The 19,191-nt window shown below is 45.4% G+C and overlaps 1 protein-coding gene across 4 annotated transcripts in view; it reads left to right on the top strand.

The window, feature by feature from the left end:
* LOC118939596 (regulator of G protein signaling 20-like) overlaps positions 1-19,191 on the top strand; it is a 113,635-nt gene that overhangs the window by 80,458 nt on the left and 13,986 nt on the right. For 2 of the 4 annotated variants that reach the window (XM_036947817.2, XM_036947818.2), the window contains exons 4-5: positions 10,674-10,754; positions 11,445-11,679. In XM_036947817.2, the coding sequence (XP_036803712.2) occupies positions 10,674-10,754; positions 11,445-11,679 (316 nt within the window). The remainder of the gene's footprint in view (positions 1-10,673; positions 10,755-11,444; positions 11,680-19,191) is intronic. The other 2 variants (XM_036947819.2, XM_090204021.1) reach the window with 1 other exon arrangement.

Here is a 19,191-nt window from a genome sequence, read left to right as displayed (position 1 = left end):
ACCCACTGGAATTGTAATACAGTGAATTATAAGTGAAATAATCTGTCTGTAAACAATTGTTGGAAAAATGACTTGTGTCATGCACAAAGTAGATGTCCTAACCGACTTGCCAAAACTATAGTTTGTTAACAAGAAATATGTGGAGTGGTTGAAAAACTAGTTTTAATGACTCCAACCTAAGTCTATGTAAACTTCCGACTTCAACTGTATGTTAGAGTTGACATGAATGGATGTTGGTTATGTAGGCTTCTTCTAACCCCTTGCTTTCCACTGCAGGTAGTAATAGGTTATATACAGTACCAGTCAAAGGTTTGGACACACCTACTCATTCAAGAGGTTTTCTTTATTTTTACTATTTTCTACATTGTAGTATAATAGTGAAGACATCAAAACTATGAACTAACACATATGGAATCATGTAGCAACCAAAAAAATGTTAATTAAATCAAAATATATTTTAGATTCTTCAAAGTTGCCACCCTTTGCCTTGATGACAGCTTTGCACACTCTTGGCATTCTCTCAACCAGCTTCATGAGGTAGTCATCTGGAATACATTTCAATTAACAGGTGTGCCTTGTTAAATGTTAATTTGTGGAATTTCTTTCCTTCTTAATGCATTTGAGCCAATCAGTTGTGTTGTGACAAGGTAGGGGGGATATACAGAAGACAGCCCTATTTGGCAATAGACCAAGTCCATATTATGGCAAGAACAGCTCAAATAAGCAAAGAGAAATGACAGTCCATCATTACTGTAAGACATGAAGGTCAGTCAATACTTAAAATGTCAATAACTTTGAAAGTTTCTTGAAGTGCAGTCGCAAAAACCATCAAGCGCTATGATGAAACTGACTCTCATGAGGACCTCCACAGGAAAGGAAAACCCTGAGTTAGAAGATAAGATAAATTCATTACCAGCCTCAGATTGTAGCTCAAATAAATGCTTCACAGAGTTCAAGTAACAGACAACATCTCAACATCAACTGTTCAGAGGACACTGCGTGAATCAGGTTGAATTGCTGCAACTAAACCCAATTAAATCAAACTTACCAAATACAATATTTACCGTGAAAAACTTTCAAGCCCAACAATGCAGTTCAAGAAAGAGTTAAGAAAATATTTTCTAAATAAATTGAAGTAAACAAATTAACACAATAAAATAACAATAATGAGGCTATTTCAGTACCGAGTCAATGTGCGAGGTTAAAGGTTAGTTGACTACAACTATGTTGTAACTATGCAAAGATAAACAGCGAGTAGCAGCAGTGTAGAAAATGAAGGGCGTCAATGTTAATAGCCTGGGTAGCCATTTGTTTAATTGTTCAGAAATCTTATGGCTTGGGGGTAAAAGGAGGAGTGGGCCAAAATCCCTGCTGCAGTGTGTGCAAACCTGGTCAAGAACTACAGGAAACGTATGATCTCTGTAATTGCAAACAAAGGTTTCTGTACCAAATATTAAGTTCTGCTTTTCTGATGTATCAAATACTTATGTCATGCAATAAAATGCAAATGAATTACTTAAAAATCATACAATGTGATTTTCTGGATTTTTGTTTTTAGATTCCGTCTCTCACAGTTGAAGTGTACCTGTGATAAAAAAGATTACAGACCTCTACATGCTTTGTAAGTAGGAAAACCTGCAAAATCGGCAGTGTATCAAATACATGTTCTCCCCACTGTAGGTCCTGGATGGCAGGAAGCTTGGCCCCAGTGATGTACTGGGTCATACACACTACTCTCTGTAGCGCCTTACGGTCAGATGCCAAGCAGTTGCCATACCAGGCTGTGATGCAACCGGTCAGGATGCTCTCGATGGTGCAGCTGTATAACTTTTTGAGGATCTGGGGACCCATGCCAAATCTTTTCAATCTCCTAAAGGGGGAAAGGGTGTTGCCGTGCCCTCTTCATGACTGTCTTGGTTTGGACCATGAAAGTTCGTTGGTGATGTGGACACCAAGGAAGTTGACCCTCTCCACTACCATTGATGTTAATGGGGGCCTGTTCGACCCGCCTTTTTCTGTAGTCCACAATCAGCTCCTTTGTCTTGCTCACATTGAGGGAAAGGTTGTTGTCCTGGCACCACACTGCCAGGTCTCTGACCTACTCCGTATAGGCCGTCTCATCGTTGTCGGTAATCAGGCCTACCACTGTTATGTCGTCAGCAAACTTAATGAGTCCTTACCACCTGGGGGCGGCAGAGGGAGGTGTTTAGTCCCGGGTCTTTAGCTTAGTGATGAGCTTTGTGGGCACTATGGTGTTGAACGCTGAGCTGTAGTCAATGAATAGCATTCTCACGTAGGTGTTCCTTTTGTCCAGGTGGGAAAGGGCAGTGTGCAGTGCAATAGAGAGTGAGATTACATCAACTGTGGATCTGTTTGGGCGGTATGCAAATTGGAGTGGGTCTAGGGTATCCGGGATGATGCTGTTGAAGTGAATCATGACCAGCCTTTCAAAGCACTTCATGGTTACCGACGTGAGTGCTACAGTGCGGTAATCATTTAGGCAGGTTACCTTGGGGCTATGTTGGGCTACTTGAAACATGTTGGTATTACAGACTTGGAACAGGGAGAGGTTGAAAATGTCAGTGAAGACATTTGACAGTTGGTCCGCGCATGCTTTGATTACATGTCCTGGTAATCTGCTCCACGGCTTTGTGAATGTTGACCTGTTTAAAGGTCTTGCTCACATCAGCTATCAAGAGCGTTCTCACACAGTCGTCCAGAACAGCTGGTGCTCTCATATATGCTTTAGTGTTGCTTGCCGCGAAGCTAGCATAAAAGGCATTTAGCTCGTCTGGTAGGCTTGCTTCACTGGGCAGCTCGTGGCTGGGTTCAAATCAAATCAAACGTATTTGTCACATACACATGGTTAGCAGATGTGTAGCGAAATACTTGTGCTTCTAGTTCCGACAATGCAGTAATAACCAATGAGTAATCTAACCTAACAATTCCAAAACTACTACCTTATACACATAAGTGTAAAGGGATAAAGAATATGTACATAAAGATATATGAATGAGTGATGGTACAGAACGGTATAGGCAAGATGCAGTAGATGGTATCGAGTATAGTATATACAAATGAGATGAGTAATGTAGGGTATGTAAACAAAGTGGCATAGTTTAAAGTGGCTAGTAATACATGTATTACATAAAGATGCAGTAGATGATATAGGGTACAGTGTATATACATATACATATGAGATGAATAATGTAGGGTATGTAAACATTATATTAAGTAGCATTGTTTAAAGTGCTAGTGATATATTTGACATCAATTTCCATCAATTCTCATTATTAAAGTGGCTGGAGTTGAGTCAGTGTGTTGGCAGCAGCCACTCAATGTTAGTGGTGGCTGTTTAACAGTCTGATGGCCTTGAGATAGAAGCTGTTTTTCAGTCTCTCTGTCCCTGCTTTGATGCACCTGTACTGACCTTGCCTTCTGGATGATAGCGGGGTGAACAGGCAGTGGCTCGGGTGGTTGTTGTCCTTGATGATCTTTATGGCCTTCCTGTGACATCGGGTGGTGTAGGTATCCTGGAGGGCAGGTAGTTTGCCCCCGGTGATGCGTTGTGCAGACCTCACTACCCTCTGGAGAGCTTTACGGTTGTGGGCGGAGCAGTTGCTGTACCAGGCCCGACAGGATGCTCTCGATTGTGCATCTGTAGAAGTTTGTGAGTGCTTTTGGTGACAAGCCGAATTTCTTCAGCCTCCTGAGGTTGAAGAGGCGCTGCTGCGCCTTCTTCACGACGCTGTCTGTGTGGGTGGACCAATTCAGTTTGTCCGTGATGTGTACGCCGAGGAACTTAAAACTTACTACCCTCTCCACTACTGTCCCATCGATGTGGATAGGGGGGTGCTCCCTCTGCTATTTCCTGAAGTCCACAATCATCTCCTTTGTTTTGTTGACGTTGAGTGCGAGGTTATTTTCCTGACACCACACTCCGAGGGCCCTCACCTCCTCCCTGTAGGCCGTCTCGTCGTTGTTGGTAATCAAGCCTACCACTGTAGTGTCGTCCGCAAACTTGATGATTGAGTTGGAGGCGTGCGTGGCCACGCAGTCGTGGGTGAACAGGGAGTACAGGAGAGGGCTCAGAACGCACCCTTGTGGGGCCCCAGTGTTGAGGATCAGCGGGGTGGAGATGTTGTTTCCTACCTTGACCACCTGGGGGCAGCCCATCAGGAAGTCCAGTACCCAGTTGCACAGGTCGGTGTCGAGACCCAGGGTCTCGAGCTTGATGACGAGTTTGGAGGGCACTATGGTGTTAAATGCCGAGCTGTAGTCGATGAACAGCATTCTCACATAGGTATTCCTCTTGTCCAGATGGGTTAGGGCAGTGTGCAGTGTGGTTGAGATTGCATCGTCTGTGGATCTATTTGGGTGGTAAGCAAATTGGAGTGGGTCTAGGGTGTCAGGTAGCATGGAGGTGATAGGGTCCTTGACTAGTCTCTCAAAGCGCTTCATGATGACGGAGTGCTACAAGGCGGTAGTCGTTTAGCTCAGTTACCTTAGCTTTCTTGGGAACAGGAACAATGGTGGCCCTCTTAAAGCATGTGGGAACAGCAGACTGGGATAAGGATTTATTGAATATGTCCGTAAACACACCAGCCAGCTGGTCTGCGCATGCTCTGAGGACGCGGCTGGGGATGCCGTCTGGGCCTGCAGCCTTGCGAGGGTTAACACGTTTAAATGTTTTCCTCACATCGGCTGCAGTGAAGGAGAGTCCGCTGGTTTTGGTTGCGGGCCGTGTCAGATGCACTGTATTGTCCTCAAAGCGGGCAAAAAAGTTATTTAGTCTGTCTGGAAGCAAGACATCCTGGTCCATGACGGGGCTGGTTTTCTTTTTGTAATCCGTGATTGACTGTAGAACCTGCCACATACCTCTTGTGTCTGAGCCGTTGAATTGTGACTCTACTTTGTCTCTATACTGACGCTTAGCTTGTTTGATTGCCTTGCGGAAGGAATAGCTACACTGTTTGTATTCGGTCATGTTTCCGGTCACCTTTCCCTGGTTAAAAGCAGTGGTTTGCGCTTTCAGTTTCACGCGAATGCTGCCATCAATCCACGGTTTCTGGTTTGGGAATGTTTTAATCGTTGCTATACGACATCATAAATGCACTTTCTAATGAACTTGCTCACCGAATCAGCGTATTCGTCAATGTTGTTGTTGGACGCAATGCGGAACATATCCCAATCCACGTGATGGAAGCAGTCTTGAAGCGTGGAATCAGATTGGTCGGACCAGCGTTGAACAGACCTGAGCGCGGGAGCTTCTTGTTTTAGTTTCTGTCTGTAGGCAGGAAGCAACAAAATGGAGTCGTGGTCAGCTTTTCCGAAAGGGGGGGCGAGGGAGGGCCATATATGCATCGCGGAAGTTAGGATAGCAATGATCCAAGGTTTTACCAGCCCTGGTTGCGCATTCGATATGCTGATACAATTTAGGGAGTCTTGTTTTCAGATTAGCCTTGTTAAAATCCTCAGCTACAATGAATGCAGCATTCCCTTTGTAGTCTGTAATCGAGTTGCCTGTTTGATGGGGCGTCTTAGGGCATAGCTGGATTTCTTATACGCTTCCGGATTAGTGTCCCGCTCCTTGAAAGCGGCAGCTCTAGCCTTTAGCTCGATGCGGATGTTGCCTGTAATCTATGGCTTCTGGTTGGGATATATGTGTATGGCCACTTTGGGGACGACATCATCGATGCACTTATTGAAGAAGCCGATGACTGAGGTGGTATACTCCTCCATGCCATTGGATAAATCCCTGAACCTATTCCAGTCTGTGCTAGCAAAACAGTCCTGTAGCGTAGCATCCGCATCATCTGACCACTTCCGTATTGAGAGAGTCACTGGTACCTCCTGCTTTAATTTTTGCTTGTAAGCAGGAATCAGGTGGATAGAATTATGGTCAGATTTGCCAAATGGAGGGAGAGGCAGAGCTTTGAACATGTTACATGCTGGTAGAAATGAGGTAAAACGGATTTAAGTTGACCTGCATTAAAGTCCCCAGGCCATTAGGAGCATTTTCTTGTTTGCTTATTGCCTTATACAGCTGGTTGAGTGCGTTCCTAGTATCAGCATCGGTCTGTGGTGGTAAATAGACTGCTACGAATAATATAGATGAGAACTCTCTTGGTAGATAGTGTGGTCTACAGATTATCATGAGATACTCTACCTCAGGCGAGCAATACCTCGAGACTTCTTTAATATTAGACATCGCGCACCAGCTGTTATTGACAAATAGACACACACCCCCACCCCTCGTCTTACCAGACGTAGCTGCTCTGTTCTGCCGGTGCATGGAAAATCCCGCCAGCTCTATATTATCCATGTTGTCGTTCAGCCACGACTCGGTTTTAAACAACAATAATAATTATTTAATAATAATATAAGATAGGATAAGATAAGATCATTCATTTTTTTTTTCTTTTTTCCCGTTGGTAGGATCGTCTTGATCGTATATCATCCGTTTTGTTTTTGAACGTTGGCCAATAGAACAGATGGTAGTGGAAGTTTATTCACTCGCCTACAAATTCTCAGAATTCCCGACCTCCGCCCCCCTTTTCTGTCTTTTCTTCACGCAATGGACGGGGGATTCGGGCCCGTTCCAGAGATAGCAGGATACACTTTGCGTCGGACTCGTTAAATAAAAAATCTTGGTCGAGTTCGAGGTAAGTAATCGCTGTTCTGATGTACAGAAGTTATTTTCGGTAGCAGCAACGAAAAAAACTTGCAAAATAGGACATTTGGTAAGGAGCCTGTAAAACGGCAGCCATCTTACTCTCAAGGTCACCAATAATAAGAAGAGACTTGCTTGGGCCAACGAAAAACGAGCAATGGACATTAGATCGGTGGAAATCTGTCCTTTGGTCTGATAAATACAAATTTGAGATTTTTGGTTCCAACAGCCCTGTCTTTGTGAGACGCAGATTAGGTGAACGGATGATCTCCTCGTGTGGTTCCCACCATGAAGCATGGAGGAGGAGGTGTGATGGTGTGGGGGTGCTTTGCTGGTGACACTGTAAGTGATTTATTTAGAATTCAAGACACACTTAACCAGCATTGCTACCAAAGCATTCTGCAGTGATACGCCATCCCATCTGGTTTGTGCTTACTGGGACTATCATTTGTTTTTCAAAAGGACAATGACCCAACACACCTCCAGGCTGTGTAAGGGCTATTTGACCAAGAAGGAGAGTGATGGAGTGCTGCATCAGATGACCTGGCTTCCACAATCACCCAACCTCAACCCAATTGAGATGGTTTGGGATGAGTTGGACTGCAGAGTGAAGGAAAAGCAGCCAGCAAGTGCTCAGCATATGTAGGAACTCCTTCAAGACTGTTGGAAAAGCATTCCAGGTGAAGCTGGTTGAGAGAATGTCAAGAGCGTGCAAAACTGTCATCAAGGCAAAGGGTGGCTACAAAAATATATTTTGATTTGTTTAACATTTTTGTTTTGTTATGACATGATTTCATATGTGTTATTTCATAGATTTGATGTCTTCACCATTATTCTACAATGTAGAAAATAGTAAAAACAAATGTTTGTCCAAACTTTTAACTGGTACTGTTGGTTATATACGTTATGTACCGTATTTACATTCAAAACCAAAGTCTGTCAGATTTACAGTCAGCCTTGATCTTCAAGAATCGGACTTGGAAATATGGAAATATAGATTAGCCAAATGATTCTACCGGAGCGTAACCCAAAAACGAAGGACTAATTAGCCTAATCTGTTGTTTATGATTTGGTTGTCATGGACGACTGATCGGGCTCATTGAGTTGAAAAATAAATGCTGCTTTCGGAATGGCATGCTTTAAGCACTACTGAAAAGTGCTTTTTGCATGTGAAAAATGAATGCTTTATGGGCACAAGGTGAGACCCTAATGCAGACAAAGGAGGCAGATGGTTGAGCTCTGATATTTATTATACCAAAATTGGGGAGGCAAAAGGCAGGTCGGGGACATGTGAGAGTTCATAAACCAGGTCAGAGTCCAAACAGTACCAGGGGATAGGCAGGCTCGAGGTCAGGACAGGCAGAGTGGTCAGGCAGGCGGGTTCGGCGCCAGGACAGGCAAGTGTCAAAACCAGGAGGGCTAGGAAAAATCAGAGACTGGGATCTAGGAAAAAATCAGAGACTGGGATCTAGGAAAAAATCAGAGACTGGGATCTAGGAAAAAATCAGAGACTGGGATCTAGGAAAAAATCAGAGACTGGGATCTAGGAAAAAACGCGGGTTGACTTGGCAAAACAAGACGAACTGGCACAGAGAGACAGGAAACACAGGGATAAATACACTGGTACAGAGAGACAGGAAACACAGGGATAAATACACTGGTACAGAGAGACAGGAAACACAGGGATAAATACACTGGTACAGAGAGACAGGAAACACAGGGATAAATACACTGGCACAGAGAGACAGGAAACACAGGGATAAATACACTGGCACAGAGAGACAGGAAACACAGGGATAAATACACTGGTACAGAGAGACAGGAAACACAGGGATAAATACTCCGGGGACTAATGGGGAGAACAAGATGAACTGGTACAGAGAGACAGGAAACACAGGGATAAATACACTGGCACAGAGAGACAGGAAACACAGGGATAAATACACTGGCACAGAGAGACAGGAAACACAGGGATAAATACACTGGCACAGAGAGACAGGAAACACAGGGATAAATACACTGGTACAGAGAGACAGGAAACACAGGGATAAATACACTGGTACAGAGAGACAGGAAACACAGGGATAAATACACTGGCACAGAGAGACAGGAACACAGGGATAAATACACTGGTACAGAGAGACAGGAAACACAGGGATAAATACACTGGCACAGAGAGACAGGAAACACAGGGATAAATACACCGGGGACTAATGGGGAGAACAGGTGACACCTGGGGGTGGGTGAAGACAATCACAAAAATAGTTGAAACAGATCAGGGCGTGACAGAATGACATATGCTGCATTTGCTATAGGCCTATTGTTGTTGTTGTTGTTGTTGTGACACTTTGATGTTTTGATAATATGCAGCTGTTTTAGTCTATCAAAAGTGTGCAGTCACACCTTTGGCAGTCACAACTTTGGCAGTCACACCTTTGGCATTCACACCTTTGGCAGTCACACCTTTGGCAGTCACACCTTTGGTAGTCACACCTTTGGTAGTCACACCTTTGGCAGTCACACCTTTGGCAGTCACACCTTTGGCAGTCACACCTTTGGCAGTCACACCTTTGGCAGTCACACCTTGGGAAGATCTAGCTTGGACTGTAGCCTACAAAAGCCTATTCCTGCTCTTTCCACGCGATCCATCAAACACATTTGGTGTGTCATCGTAGTGATGTCTGCCTTGTGGTGTTATTAAGAAAACAGAAAGTGTCAAAGATCACTGAAAGACATAGCAAACAACCTTTCTGAATTTTAAAGTAATCCTAGAAGTAATAATCTAGTTTTTCCAAAATATCTGTTATCTGATTACAATATATTACATTTAATCCATTACTCCCCAACCCTGTGTGAGTGAGTGAGTGAGTGAGTGAGTGAGTGAGTGAGTGAGTGGGCGAGTGAGTGAGTGAGTGAGTGAGTGAGTGGGCGAGTGAGTGAGTGAGTGGGCGAGTGAGTGAGTGAGTGGGCGAGTGAGTGAGTGGGCGAGTGAGTGAGTGAGTGAGTGAGCGAGTGAGTGGACGAGTGAGTGAGTGGACGAGTGAGTGAGTGGGCGAGTGAGTGAGTGAGTGAGTGAGTGAGTGAGTGGGCGAGTGAGTGAGTGGGCGAGTGAGTGAGTGAGTGGACGAGTGAGTGGACGAGTGAGTGAGTGGACGAGTGAGTGAGTGGGCGAGTGAGTGAGTGGACGAGTGAGTGAGTGGACGAGTGAGTGAGTGGGCGAGTGAGTGAGTGAGTGAGTGAGCGAGTGAGTGAGTGAGTGAGTGAGTGAGTGAGTGGGCGAGTGAGTGAGTGAGTGAGTGAGTGAGTGAGTGAGTGAGTGAGTGAGTGAGTGAGTGAGCGAGTGAGTGAGTGGGCGAGTGAGTGAGTGAGTGGGCGAGTGAGTGAGTGAGTGAGTGGGCGAGTGAGTGAGTGAGTGGGCGAGTGAGTGAGTGAGTGAGCGAGTGAGTGAGTGTGTGAGTGAGTGAGCGAGCGAGCGGGCGAGTGAGTGAGTGGGCGAGTGAGTGAGTGCGTGAGCGAGTGAGTGAGTGAGTGAGTGAGTGAGTGAGCGAGTGAGTGAGTGAGCGAGTGAGCGAGTGAGTGAGTGTGTGAGTGAGTGAGCGAGCGAGCGGGCGAGTGAGTGAGTGGGCGAGTGAGTGAGTGGGCGAGTGAGTGAGTGGGCGAGTGAGTGAGTGGGCGAGTGAGTGAGTGAGCGAGTGAGTGAGTGAGTGAGTGAGTGAGTGAGCGAGTGAGTGAGTGTGTGAGCGGGCGAGTGAGTGAGTGGGCGAGTGAGTGAGTGAGTGAGCGAGTGAGTGAGTGAGTGAGTGAGTGAGTGAGTGAGCGAGTGAGTGAGTGAGTGAGTGAGTGGATGAGTGAGTGAGTGGGCGAGTGAGTGAGTGGGCGAGTGAGTGAGTGAGTGAGTGAGTGAGTGAGTGGGCGAGTGAGTGAGTGAGTGAGTGAGTGAGTGAGTGAGTGTCTGTGTGTCTATGTGAAAGTGCTGTGATGTAGTTTCACCACCTTGCAGTTTCACTGTTAGGAATGAAGAGGACAGAAGGAGGAAATCCCTGGAGACGCATCTGGAGACCATATCAAACTGTGAACCTAGGTGAGACCCCTACACCCTAGCCCCTACACCCTAGCCCCTACACCCTAACCCCTACACCCTGACCCCTACACCCTAACCCCTACACCCTAACCCCTACACCCTAACCCCTACACCCTGACCCCTACACCCTAACCCCTACACCATAACCCCTACACCCTGACCCCTACACCCTAACCCCTACACCCTGACCTCTACACCCTGACTCCTACACACTAACCCCTACACCCTAACCCCTACACCCTAACCCCTACACCCTAACCCCTACACCCTAACCTCTACACCCTGACTCCTACACACTAACCCCTACACCCTAACCCCTACACCCTGACCCCTACACCCTGACCCCTACACCCTGACCCCTACACCCTAACTTCTACAACATAACCTCTACACCCTAACCCCTACACCCTAACCCCTAACTTCTACAACATAACCTCTACACCCTAACCCCTACACCCTAACCCCTAACTTCTACAACATAACCCCTACACCCTAACCTCTACATGCTAAACCCTAACCTCTACACCCCTACACCCTAACCTCTACACCCTAAAGGGTCATATCTCTCTCTCTCTCTCTCTCTCTCTCTCTCTCTCTCTCTCTCTCTCTCAGCACCAAACCAACATTATAGGAGAATAGTGTCTGGTCCCAGTCGTTTAACCTCTCTCTCTATGTCCCTCCATCTCTCAGCACCAAACCAACATTAGAGGAGATTAGCGTTTGGTCCCAGTCGTTCGACAAGCTGATGAAGAATCCTGCAGGTCGGAACGTGTTCAGAGAGTTCTTAAGGACTGAGTACAGCGAGGAGAACATGTTGTTCTGGCTGGCCTGTGAAGACCTCAAACAGGAGATGAACAAGAACACAGTGGAGGAGAAGGCACGCATGATCTACGAGGACTACATCTCTGTCCTGTCTCCCAAAGAGGTATGAGTACTTCCTGTTTCTCTCCCCCTTCCTCACCCCATCTTCTCTGTCCTCCCTCTCTCCTTTTCTCTCGATACTCCTCTGCCTATTGTCTGTCCTCTTGTCTTTGTCCTCCCCTCAACCTGAAAAAGTTGAGACTGCAGCTCCTCTCTCTCTCTCTCTCTCTCTCTTACGGGAGTTGTAGCGATGAGACAAGACTGTAACTACGAATTGGATACCAAATTGGGGAGAAAAAAATATATAAATTAATATTCCTTTTTTAGCCAGATCCTAATTGGTATGTCAAATTTTATGTTCCCTTTGATGGCATAGAAGGCCCTTCTTGCCCTGTCTCTCAGATCGTTCACAGCTTTGTGGAAGTTATCTTTGGCGCTGATGTTTAGGCCGAGGTATGTATCGTTTTTTTTGTGTGCGGTGTCTAGATAGAATTGATATTTGTGGTCCTGGCAACTGGACCTTATTTGGAACACCATTATTTTGGTCTTACTGAAATGTACTGTCAGGGCCCAGGGCTGTCAGGGCCAAGGTCTGTCAGGGCCCAGGTCTGTCAGGGCCCAGGTCTGACAAAACCTGTGCTGAAGATCTAGGTGCTGCTGTAGGCCCTGCTTGGTTGGTGGCAGAAGCACCAGACATTTAACTTCAGATTCTAGTAGGGTGAGGCCAGGTGCTGCAGACTGTTCTTGTGCCCTTGCCAATTTGTTCATATACAGATGAATTCGGAAGTTTACAATCACTTAGTTTGGAGTCATTAAAACTAATTTTTCAACCACCCCACAAATTTCTTGTTAACTAACTATAGATTATGCAAGTCTGTTAGGACATCTACTTTGTGCATGACACAAGTCCTTTTTCCAACAATTGTTTACAGACAGATTATTTCACTTATAATTCACTGTATTACAATTCCAGTGGGTCAGAAGTTTACATACACTAAGTTGACTGTGCCTTTAAACAGCTTGGAAAATTCCAGAAAATGATGTCATGGCTTTAGAAGCTTCTGATAGGCTAATTGACATCATTTGAGTCAATTGGAGGTGTGGATGTATTTCAAGGCCTACCTTCAAACTCAGTGCCTCTTTGATTGACATCATAGGAAAATCAAAATAAATCAGCCAAGACCTCAGGAAAAAAAACTGTAGACCTCCACAGTTCTGGTTCATCCTTGGGAGCAATTTCCAAAAGCCTGAAGGTACCACGTTCATCTGTACAAACAATAGTACGCAAGTATAAACACCATGGGACCACGCAGTCATCATACCGCTCAGGAAGGAGACACGTTCTGTCTCCTAGAGATGAACGTACTTTGGTGCGAAAAGTGTAAATCAATCCCAGAACAACAGTAAAGGACCTTATGAAGATGCTGTAGGAAACAGGTACAAAAGTATCTATATCCACAGTAAAATGAGTCCTATATCGACATAACCTGAAAGGCTGCTCAGCAAGGAAGAAACCACAGCTCAAAACCGCCATAAAAAAACCACACTAAGGTTTGCAACTGCACATGAGGACAAAGACTGTACTTTTTGGAGAAATGTCCTCTGGTCTGATGAAACAATAATAGTACTGTTTGGCCATAATGACCATCGTTATGTTTGGAGGAAAAAGGGGAGGCTTGCAAGCAGAAGAACACCATCCCAACCGTGAAGCACGGGGGTGTCAACATCATGTTGTGGGGGTGGCAGCATCATGTTGTGGTTGTGCTTTGCTGCAGGATGAACTGGTGCACTTCACAAAATATATGGCATCATGAAGGAGGACAATTATGCGGATATATTGAAGCAACATCTCAAGACATCAGTCAGGAAGTTGAAGCTTGGTCATAAATGGGTCTTCCAAATGAACAATGACCCCCAAGCATACTTCCAAAGTTGTGGCAAAATGGCTTAAGGACAACAATGTCAAGGTATTGGAGTGGCCATCACAAAGCCCTGACCTCAATCCTATAGAAAATTTGTGGGCAGAACTGAAAAAGTGTGTGCGAGCAAGGAGGCCTACAAACCAGACTCAGTTACACCAGCTCTGTCAGGAGGAATGGGCCAAAATTCACCCAACTTATTGTGGGAAGCTTGTGGAAGGCTACCTGAAATGTTTGACCCAAGTTAAGCAATTTAAAGGCAATGCTACCAAATACTAATTGAGTGTATGTAAACTCCTTACCCACTGGGAATGTGATGAAAGAAATCACATCTGAAATAAATCATTCTCTCTACTATTATTCTGACATTTCAGTCTTAAAATAAAGTGGTGATCTAACTGACCTTAAGACAGGTAATTTTTACAAGGATTAAATGTCAGGAATTGTGAAAAACTGAGTTGAAATGTATTTGGCTATGGTGTATGTAAACTTCTGACTTCAACTGTATATGTTGATTCCCTGTCTCACCCCACAGCCCTGTGGAAAGAAATGTGTTTTTTGACAATTTATACCTCACACTTTTTGTTTGTGTACATGGATTTTATAGTGTTGTATGTTTTTCCCCTTACACCACTTTCCATCAATTTATATTGCAGACCCTCATATGCCAAATTCAGTCAAAAGCTTTTTTGAAATCAGCAAAGCAGGACCACATGCACCACACCTAATGTTGCTCTACCATTCGTCTGCCGACCATTTGGCGCCCTGTGTTTTAGAGACCACCCACTGGTGGACATCTGACTGACAACATTTTTACAGATTCTCCACTCAGTTTTCAAATTATGGCCAGTATTCTTCAGAAGTGCTAAGCACTTAGTGTGTCCCTTCTACCCTCCTCTACTATCTTCTACTATCCTCTAACCTCCTCTACTATCCTCTACTATCCTCTACCCTCCTCTACTATCCTCTACTATCCTTTACCCTCCTCTACTATCCTCTACCCTCCTCTACTATCCTCTACTATCCTCTGCCCTCCTCTACTATCCTCTGCCCTCCTCTACTATCCTCTGCCCTCCTCTACTATCCTCTGCCCTCCTCTACTATCCTCTGCCCTCCTCTACTATCCTCTGCCCTCCTCTACTATCCTCTGCCCTCCTCTAATATCCTCTACTATCTTCTACCCTCCTCTACTATACTCTACTATCCTCTACCCTCCTCTAATATCCTCTACTATCCTCTATCCTCCTCTAATATCCTCTACTATCCTCTACTATCCTCTACCCTCCTCTAATATCCTCTACTATACTCTACTATCCTATGCCCTCCTCTACTATCCTCTGCCCTCCTTTACTATCCTCTACTATCCTCTACCCTCCTCTAATATCCTCTACTATCCTCTACCCTCCTCTAATATCCTCTACTATCCTATACCCTCCTCTAATATCCTCTACTATACTCGGCCCTCCTCTACTATCCTCTAATATCCTCTACTATCCTCCACCCTCCTCTAATATCCTGTACTATCCTCTACCCTCCTCTAATATCCTCTACTATACTCTACTATCCTCTACCCTCCTCTAATATCCTCTAATATCCTCTAATATCCTCATGAATCCCCACCCTCCTCTTCTACCATCTGCCCTCCTCTAATATCGTCTACCCTCCTCTACTATCCTCTACTATCCTCTGATCTACTGTACTATCCTCTACCCTCCTCTACTATCCTCTACTATCCTCTACTATCATCTACCCTCCTCTACTATCCTCTACTATCCTCTACTATCCTCTGCCCTCCTCTACTATCCTCTACCCTCCTCTACTATCCTCTACCCTCCTCTACTATCCTCTACCCTCCTCTACATCCTCTATTATCCTCTACTATCCTCTGCCCTCCTCAACTATCCTCTACCCTCCTCTACTATCCTCTACCCTCCTCTACCCTCCTCTACCCTCCTCTACTATCCTCTACCCTCCTCTACTATCCTCTACCCTCCTCTACATCCTCTACTATCCTCTACTATCCTCTGCCCTCCTCTACTGTCCTCTACCCTCCTCTACTATCCTCTACCCTCCTCTACTATCCTCTACCCTCCTCTACTATCCTCTACCCTCCTCTACCCTCCTCTACCCTCCTCTACCATCCTCTACCCTCCTCTACTATCCTCTACCCTCCTCTACTATCCTCTACCCTCCTCTACTATCCTCTACCCTCCTCTACTATCCTCTACTATCCTCTACTGTCCTCTACTGTCCTCTACTGTCCTCTACTATCCTCTGCCCTCCTCTACTATCCCCTACTATCCTCTGCCCTCCTCTAATATCGTCTACCCTTCTCTGCTATCCTCTACCCTACTCTACTATCCTCTGCTCTCCTGTACTATCCTCTACCCTCCTCTACTATCCTCTACTATCCTCTACCCTCCTCTACCATCCTCTACTGTCCTCTACTGTCCTCTACTATCCTCTGCCCTCCTCTACTATCCCCTACTATCCTCTACCCTCCTCTACTATCCTCTACTATAATCTACTATCCTCTACCCTCCTCTACTATCCTCTACTATCCTCTACTATCCTCTACCCTCCTCTACTATCCTCTACTATCCTCTACCCTCCTCTACCCTCCTCTACTGTCCTCTACCCGCCTCTACTATCCTCTACCCTCCTCTACTATCCTCTACTATAATCTACTATCCTCTACCCTCCTCTACTATCCTCTACTATCCTCTACTATCCTCTACCCTCCTCTACTATCCTCTACTATCCTCTACCCTCCTCTACCCTCCTCTACTATCCTCTACCCTCCTCTACTATCCTCTACCCTCCTCTACATCCTCTACTATCCTCTACTATCCTCTGCCCTCCTCTACTGTCCTCTACCCTCCTCTACTATCCTCTACCCTCCTCTACTATCCTCTACCCTCCTCTACTATCCTCTACCCTCCTCTACCCTCCTCTACCCTCCTCTACCATCCTCTACCCTCCTCTACTATCCTCTACCCTCCTCTACTATCCTCTACCCTCCTCTACTATCCTCTACCCTCCTCTACTATCCTCTACTATCCTCTACTGTCCTCTACTGTCCTCTACTATCCTCTGCCCTCCTCTACTATCCCCTACTATCCTCTGCCCTCCTCTAATATCGTCTACCCTTCTCTGCTATCCTCTACCCTACTCTACTATCCTCTGCTCTCCTGTACTATCCTCTACCCTCCTCTACTATCCTCTACTATCCTCTACCCTCCTCTACCATCCTCTACTGTCCTCTACTGTCCTCTACTATCCTCTGCCCTCCTCTACTATCCCCTACTATCCTCTACCCTCCTCTACTATCCTCTACTATAATCTACTATCCTCTACCCTCCTCTACTATCCTCTACTATCCTCTACTATCCTCTACCCTCCTCTACTATCCTCTACTATCCTCTACCCTCCTCTACCCTCCTCTACTGTCCTCTACCCACCTCTACTATCCTCTACCCTCCTCTACTATCCTCTACTATCCTCTACCCTCCTCTACTATCCTCTACTATCCTCTGCCCTCCTCTACTATCCTCTACCCTCCTCTACTATCCTCAACTATCTTCTACCCTCCTCTACTATCCTCTACTATCCTCTGCCCTCCTCTACTATCCTCTACCCTCCTCTACTATCCTCTACCCTCCTCTACTATCCTCTACCCTCCTCTACATCCTCTACTATCCTCTACCCTCCTCTACTATCCTCTACTATCCTCTGCCCTCCTCTACTATCCTCTACCCTCCTCTACTATCCTCTACCCTCCTCTACTGTCCTCTACCCTCCTCTACTATCCTCTACCCTCCTCTACTATCCTCTACCCTCCTCTACTATTCTCTACTATCCTCTACTATCCTCTGCCCTCCTCTACTATCCTCTGCCCTCCTCTACTATCCTCTGCTATCCTCTACTATCCTCTACCCTCCTCTACTATCCTCTACTATCCTCTGCCCTCCTCTACTATCCTCTACCCTCCTCTACTATCCTCTACCCTCCTCTACTATCCTCTACCCTCCTCTACTACCCTCTACCCTCCTCTACCCTCCTCTACTATCCTCTACTATCCTCTACCCTCCTCTACTATCCTCTACTATACTCTACTATCCTCTGCCCTCCTCTACTATCCTCTACCCTCCTCTACTATCCTCTACTATCCTCTACTCTCCTCTACTATCCTCTACTATCCTCTGCCCTCCTCTACTATCCTCTACCCTCCTCTACTATGCTCTACCCTCCTCTACCGTCCTCTACTGTCCTCTACCCTCCTCTACTATCCTCTACCCTCCTCTACTATCCTCTACTATCCTCTACTATCCTCTACCCTCCTCTACTATCCTCTACCCTCCTCTACTATCCTCTACCCTCCTCTACTGTCCTCTACCCTCCTCTACTGTCCTCTACCCTCCTCTACTATCCTCTACCCTCCTCTACTATCCTCTACCCTCCTCTACTATCCTCTACCCTCCTCTACTATCCTCTACCGTCCTCTACCCTCCTCTACTATCCTCTACCCTCCTCTACTATCCTCTACCCTCCTCTACCCTCCTCTACCATCCTCTACTATCCTCTACTATCCTCTGCCCTCCTCTACTATCCTCTACCCTCCTCTACTATCCTCTACTATCCTCTGTCCTCCTCTACTATCCTCTACCCTCCTCTACTATCTTTTTAATAATTTAGTGGCTTTTAATTGGCGTGTGTGTATTTTCTTTAGTCAAATAGTTAAATAAGGGTACATTTAAATAATACAAATCATGTATCTTATTTATCCAACACAACTAATCACACGTGATTGCTCTTCAACTTGTTGTTGCTGGAGTAAAACAGGTACTTTTAAAAAGACTAATCGTTGCTCAACAATTCTAAATGCAAATCGCGTGTTAAAAACTGTTTTGTATCAGAAAGTGCTTTGAGTGTTTTTTTTTCTCAACTGGTAATAGATGGAGCACTTCCTCGTTCACCATTCAAGTCCAGGCAAACGGCTATTGCCTCGTCACCCACCACTTTACAATGTGAGCTGGAGGCAGTACACATTTAGAAAACAGACTTAATTGTTTGAAACCGGTATGTTTTATTTCATATTATGAGACATGTCTTACCTTGCTTCAAAGTAGCCTATTGGCAAAATACAACCATGGAAACATGGAGGCAATTATTTTTTATATAAAGACTTCATAGGCGGGGAAACCTTACAATTTAAGAAATGAGCGCATGGAACTCATAGCCCGTAGGCCAATGCAGCAGCAAGCCTATAACTTCCATTACACTGGTACAGCGAGACCGGAAACACATGGATAAATACACAGGGGGTGGAGACAATAACGAGGACAGGTGAAACAGATCAGGGGGTGACAGCAGCAAGCCTTTAACTTCCATTACTCTTTCACACCGAAGACTGGTGATTGTCGAAGGGGAGATTGTTGGAAATATTTTTCAAATAGCATACTGTCAGGAAATATATTTTTTAATATATTATCATTTGTAATGTATCTTAAAAAATGTTAACTTTTCTACATTTCTGGGCAGCATGCTCAGGCGTGCGTGCTCCCTCAACATTATCTGGGCAGAGAGACCAGACACATGCTCCATCAACATTATCAGGACAGAGAGACCAGACACATGCTCCATCAACATTATCAGGA

This window comes from Oncorhynchus mykiss, chromosome 16 (assembly GCF_057628025.1).
Source record: "Oncorhynchus mykiss isolate SJ-2025 chromosome 16, ASM5762802v1, whole genome shotgun sequence".
Lineage (NCBI taxonomy): Eukaryota > Metazoa > Chordata > Actinopteri > Salmoniformes > Salmonidae > Oncorhynchus > Oncorhynchus mykiss.
Note: the sequence above shows the minus strand (reverse complement) of the source record. Positions and strands in the feature narration are given on the sequence as shown.